Source organism: Athene cunicularia, assembly GCF_003259725.1.
Source record: "Athene cunicularia isolate RWA chromosome 27 unlocalized genomic scaffold, athCun1 chr27_part1, whole genome shotgun sequence".
Classification (NCBI taxonomy): Eukaryota; Metazoa; Chordata; class Aves; order Strigiformes; family Strigidae; genus Athene; species Athene cunicularia.
Genome location: NW_020799138.1, coordinates 4,905,776 through 4,911,287, shown reverse-complemented (window position 1 = coordinate 4,911,287; position 5,512 = coordinate 4,905,776). Strand labels below are relative to the sequence as shown.

At 60.1% G+C, this 5,512-nt stretch overlaps 1 protein-coding gene across 3 annotated transcripts in view; it reads right to left on the bottom strand.

Moving 5' to 3' along the window:
- KIF18B (kinesin family member 18B) overlaps window positions 1–5,512 on the bottom strand; it is a 31,843-nt gene that overhangs the window by 14,906 nt on the left and 11,425 nt on the right. For 2 of the 3 annotated variants that reach the window (XM_026864749.1, XM_026864748.1), the window contains exons 3-7: window positions 3,127–3,284; window positions 2,552–2,656; window positions 2,168–2,278; window positions 501–698; window positions 137–313 (exon numbers count right to left, since the gene is read on the bottom strand). In XM_026864749.1, the coding sequence (XP_026720550.1) occupies window positions 137–313; window positions 501–698; window positions 2,168–2,278; window positions 2,552–2,656; window positions 3,127–3,284 (749 nt within the window). Of the gene's footprint in view, window positions 1–136; window positions 314–500; window positions 699–2,167; window positions 2,279–2,551; window positions 2,657–3,126; window positions 3,285–3,703; window positions 5,143–5,512 lie in introns of those variants that run through there. The other variant, XM_026864750.1, reaches the window with a different exon arrangement.

The window sequence follows — 5,512 nt, the reverse complement described above, 5'->3', positions numbered from 1 at the left end:
CCCCAGGGCTGGAAAACTCAAGCTGGATAAGGGAGGCACCCACTAACCTCCCCCACCACACACCAGGCTCCTTCCCAGCCATCCCCAGCCGCTCCCAAACACAGAGCAGATCGCCGCCGCAACGCCAGATCCTCACCGACACCTTGATCTCCTTGGCCCGGCTGGCGTACTTGAGGGTGTTGTAAGTGTCCTCATAGGCCAGGACAGAGGGACTCACGGCGGCGATCATGATGGTGCGGCAGTGGCCGCCGATGGAGTCCTTCAGCAGGCGTGTGAGCTTGCTGTCCCGGTACGGGATGTGGCTTTTCCTGCTCTGTACCGAGAGATCAAGGCTCTGCTCAGCTCTAAATCTGTGTCACAAGGGCACGGCCACCCTCATCCCACGGCACCTCTCGGAGCCCAGCCCAGGCTGCCACCCTCATCGCACAGGCAGAACCATCCCTGGAGGACACCGCGCTCACCCGCACACCCCGGCGGGGCCACGCAAGGAACAGCGTTACCTTTGCCTCAGCCAAGGCGTTGATGACATTGATGAGGGCCAGCAGCGAGCGGTTGATGTTGGCACCCTCCCGGAGCCGCTCTCCCTTGGTGTTGGCGACCGAAGCTCGCTCCGAGCCTGCCAGGTCGATCAGGCTCATCTTGGCCACTCGCAGGTCGCCAGCGAGGCCGCCAGTGCAGTCCTGCTGCTTCACGTAGATCTGCGAGGACAGAGGTGGGTGAGGCTGCAGCTCCACCAGGCTCGTGGGGCTGCTGGTTGGAGCCAGCATCACCGGTTTCAGTGTTTGTAAAAGGATGGCAGAGCGGATCATGCAGGCGTGAGATCGAGCGGCAGGAAAGGAGGGGCCTGGCATGCTGAGAAGACAAGCAAAAACTCGGCGATGACTTGAGCAGCAAAGCCACGGAAGGGATCTCGCAAGACGGGACAGAGCTGCGGAAAATAATCAGTGTCTCCTGCACTTGGTGAGCGAGTGGGGTACAGCTGGTCGTGTCCGCGAAGGGCAACACCCCAACCCAAAGCCCTGGCGCCACCCGGGATGTGCTCACGCACGGTGGCAGCCCCAGCCCTGACTCCGACTGTGGGTTTTTCCAGAAATCTCAGATGCTAGTGGGGGCTGCAAGCCCCCAGACACAGCCTCGCAGTGCCCCAGGGAGGCATCCAAGCAGGGCTGGCGGTGCCCAGCCCAGTTCCCAGCTGGTGCAGGTGAGGAGGGACACAGCCACTGAGACTCACCCACAGCACTGCTCCTTAACTTCCCCTTCAGTATCTCTCAGGATCTCCCAGGAGGAGCAAACACTTCCCCCACCGCCCTGGAACCCCCTCAGCCCCCCAGGATCGGCTCCTGCATGGCCTGGAGGTGCCACAGAGATAGATGCTGGAGGCTGGTAACCGGTCCTGCATCCTCACCAGACTGTGGTTTGCCTGCCGGGCAGGGCAGAGTTCCAGCACAGCTCATGGATTCACGGCAGGCGGGAATCCAGCACCCAGTGACAAGCCCGGCTGGGAAAGCATCCAGACACCTGGACTTCCCCCTGCAAGCAGCAACGGGCAAGGCACCAGGTTCAGAATGAAATTGCAGTCAGAGCCCTCTGTCTCCCCACACAGCCGTGACGGCCCTGCTAATTCGGGGACAGGCCTGGCTGGAATTGAAATCAACTGGCAGGTTTGTGTAGGAGAGCACCGAGAAACCGGGGAGCAAATTCACAGAGCCCCGGGGGAGCGGAATTCCCGGCTCAGAGCCAGGGGGGGGGGAGACACGACGGAGCAGACTGCCTGCCTGCAGCACCTGGGGGGAGGCACAAGCAGGAGACAGCGATACGCGGCCCCTTTGCCCTGAGGAAGGTTTTAGGTGCAGCTCCCACACGCTGAATTGACAAGAGACAAAAGCACAAAGGGAAATTTCAGCCCTTGGGACCCCTAACACCAAGCTGGGAGTCTGGGGCTGTCTGGGAGACATGGCCACCAGCGTGACCAGTGTGTGCTGTCCTGCTGCAGCGCTGGCTACTGGCCTGCCCAGACCCACACCTCTCTTCTCAGGGCCAGGACCCACCAATTCTTCCTGTGGCACAGCAGGAGCAGGGGCAGGAACCCCGGGTCCTGGCACAGGCTGGCTCCCTCGCCCCCTTCTCAGCACAAATCCCGAGCGACACTGCAACCCCCAGCCCTCACCTGGAAGATGGCATGCGAGCGGGAGGAGGTGCTGTTGGCGTCGGTGGGATGCTGCGTCCGGTTCCTGTTGCCGTTGGCCAACATCTCCAGCAGCTGCTCTGCCGACGCGGGCTGGGAGAGAACGGGCAGAGGGCAGGCGTCAGCGCAGCCCGTACACAAGCACCAAGACAACCCAGCACCCAGCAGCCACGGCGGCGTAGGCTGAGGCATCCTGCAGCTCCGTGGGGCTCGTCTCAGCTCAGGGTGGCGTTTGCTGTCTGCCAGGAGCCACGCAGATGGCACCCCCGCGCCCTCACACCCCCCACGGCCCCGGGACACGCATCCGCTGTCAGAACTGGTGCAGGCTCAGTGGTGCCCAGACCTTGTGCCCATTTCTCTACCCACCTGGTGGAAGGAGAGACCCTGAACCACGACTCCTTTCTCAGGATCCTCCCGGATGGCCAGAGGGCCCTTGGGCTCCAGCAGGTCATGAATCTGTTCGTTGTACACCTGGAGCAGGGAATGTCATGGAAGGCTGAGGTTTGGTTACCCAACGGGGAGCAGGGAGAGGAACTTTGTGCCCCAGGGTCACGCACAGCCTGGTGTCCCCCCGATACCACCTCTGGGGCCTCGTTACACCAAGAGCAGCTGAGGGGGCTCTCAGTGCAGAGGAGAGCTCGGGAAGTCTTCACTGGCAAGTCACCGCGCCACCACTCCTCCAAAGCCCTTTCGGCCAGGAAGCCCTCGCAAGGAGCAGAAAATGCCCCAGGCTCCAGGTGGGAGAAACCAGCAGCACCAGTTCTCCAAACTGGGTGGGTGAGCCTGCTTCCAGCCAGGCTCTAAGGCTGCCCTGGGGACATCGGGCATAGCTGTCAGTGCAGCAGGTACCCTGAGTGTGGCACTGCAGGGTCTGGATCAACCCCAGGTCCCAGTGACGGTGACCCGGAGGCAGGAGGGGACCCAGCTCGGACGCAGCGTACCTCCTGGTAGGAGACGAGCACCTCACAGCTCTTCTCCTCTTTCCTGGCCTCGATCCTCTTGTACAGCTCCACCATGGTGAGGTACATGATGCCAGGGCTTTCCTCCGAGCCCAGCATGGTGTAGGTTTTCCCTGCTCCTGTCGCACCGTAGGCAAACACTGGGAAGAGAAAGGGTGGAGGGTTGCAACGATCGGTAATTAACAGGAGCGGCGGAAAGTGCGCTCCTTGCCGGAGAGGAGAGCTTCCCGCAGCAACCCCTGCGGCGGGGGCTGCTCACAGCCTTTGCAGAGACAAGCCAAAGCCAATTCCCCTCCGCGTTTGCCACTCGACCCCTCAGTGCAGTTTTTTTTCTCACTGCAGCCTCTCTAATTTAGCAGAGACAGAACGAGTCCCCAAACCATCACGTGCTTGGATGCTCCAGTCACCCCTGAACCTTCTTTTTAACAAGCCGAGCAGCCCCATTCCCCCACCTCTCCCCAGAAGGCGTTTCTTCTTCCAGACCTGGTAATTCATCTCACTTCCCACCCCCCCTTTCAACACTCTTTGAAGCGTCACCATCAGAGCAGGACACACTAACCCAGAGAGCCTCAGCCCGTCTCCCCAGTAGCAGCACTCGGGGCTTGGCAACTCTCGTTTGAGGATCCTGGAGTTATTTTATGCAGATAGAGACACGAGACGTGCCTGCCAGGTGGGCACAGTGACAGAGGCAGCCTTCAGCAGCTCGCAGAGCATGCCGGAGAGCCAGGAATAGCATCCTCCGGTCCCAGTGCCCGGCCCGGCACATGATTAGACAGGAGAGCAGCCTCTCCCGCACGGTGCTGCCTCACACAAGTGATGTGCTCGTTAAGCCGCTCGTCTGCTGACAGCCTGCCAACAGCATGGGGGGCTGCGGCGGCAGGCGAGGAGCTTTCAGACCCAACAAGGAGCTTTCAGACCTGGCTTCACAGAGCTGCCAGCCTGCGACATGCTCACAAGGGGCACGGCAAACACCAAAGCACCCCAAGACGTGTTTGCTTCACCCCAGATCCCGCTCCCAAACTCAGCATCCTCCCAAAGCTCTGCCTCTCACCGCGATTCGGGCTGCGAAGGGACGGCAAAAGCAAGGGGCTCTTTGCACCACAGATCCACCTGATTTCTTGACAATCCTTCCCACCCTAGCAGGGCAGAGAGCATGTCATCCTTGTCCCTCAGAATGCCTGGAAAGCACCTGCCCAGCCTCATTTCTGCCCCAACGCCCACCTCCATCCCCTACAGCACCGCTGTGGCCCCCAGCATCACAGAACCACAGCACACCCAGGCTGTGAGGAACCTGGAGAGATCATCTGGTCTGAGCTTTTGTGGGAAGGGGAGCCCAGATGAGATCATCTTGCACCCTGTCCAATGGCATCTTGAACACCTTCAGCCCTTGGGACTCCACTACGCCCCTGGGGAGGCTGTTCCAGTGAATGTGCTCACTGTAAAAAATGTCTCCTACTGAGATGAAACCTCTCCTGGTTCAACATGTCCCTGCTGCCCCTTGTCTTCAACTTGTGACCAGAGAGCCCCCATCCTCTCCAAAGCTGCCCTTTAAGTCCTCAAAAACTGATGAGGTTCACCCCGGACTCTTCTCTTCTCCAAGGAGAAGAGACCCAGCTCCTTCAGTCTCCCCTTTCTGTCCAGCCCTTGGCTCATCTCTGGGGCCCTCCTCTGGAAATCCTCAACTCTACCTGCATCCAGTCTACCTACATCTCTGTCTGAGCTAGAAATGTCCCTGCAGATGCAGCCCCAGACCCAACTTGGGAGACTTTGCACTCCTCTGTTTTCATCTTCCCACTATTCCTGCTTTTCCAGCTCAGCCAGGTCCCTCCTCACCATTGCCTCCCCACAAATCCTTTTCCCCCTGGAGCCCTGCGTCCAGCTCTGGGGTCCCCAGCACAGGACAGACATGGACCTGTGGGAGCGGGGCCAGGGGAGGCCACGGGAATGGTCTGAGGGCTGGGACAGCGCTGCTGTGGGGAGAGGCTGAGAGCTGGGGGTGCTCAGCCTGGAGAGGAGGAGACTCGGGGAGACCTTACTGAGGCCTTTCAATGTATAGAAAGAGGCTTGTAGGAAAGTCGGAGAAAGACTTTTCACCAGGACCTGCAGTGACAGGACAAGAGGCAACGGCTTTTAACTGACAGAGGGCAGGTTTAGACTGGATGTAAGGAAGAAATTCTTCCCTGTGAGAGGGGTGAGGCCCTGGCACAGGCTGCCCAGAGAAGCTGTGGCTGCCCCCTCCCTGGCAGGGTTCAAGGCCAGGTTGGTCGGGGCTTTGGGCAACCAGATTTTGTGACACATGTCCCTGCAGGAGGGTTGGACTGGATTATCTTTCAAGGTTCCTTCCAACCCAAACCATCCTGTGACTCCA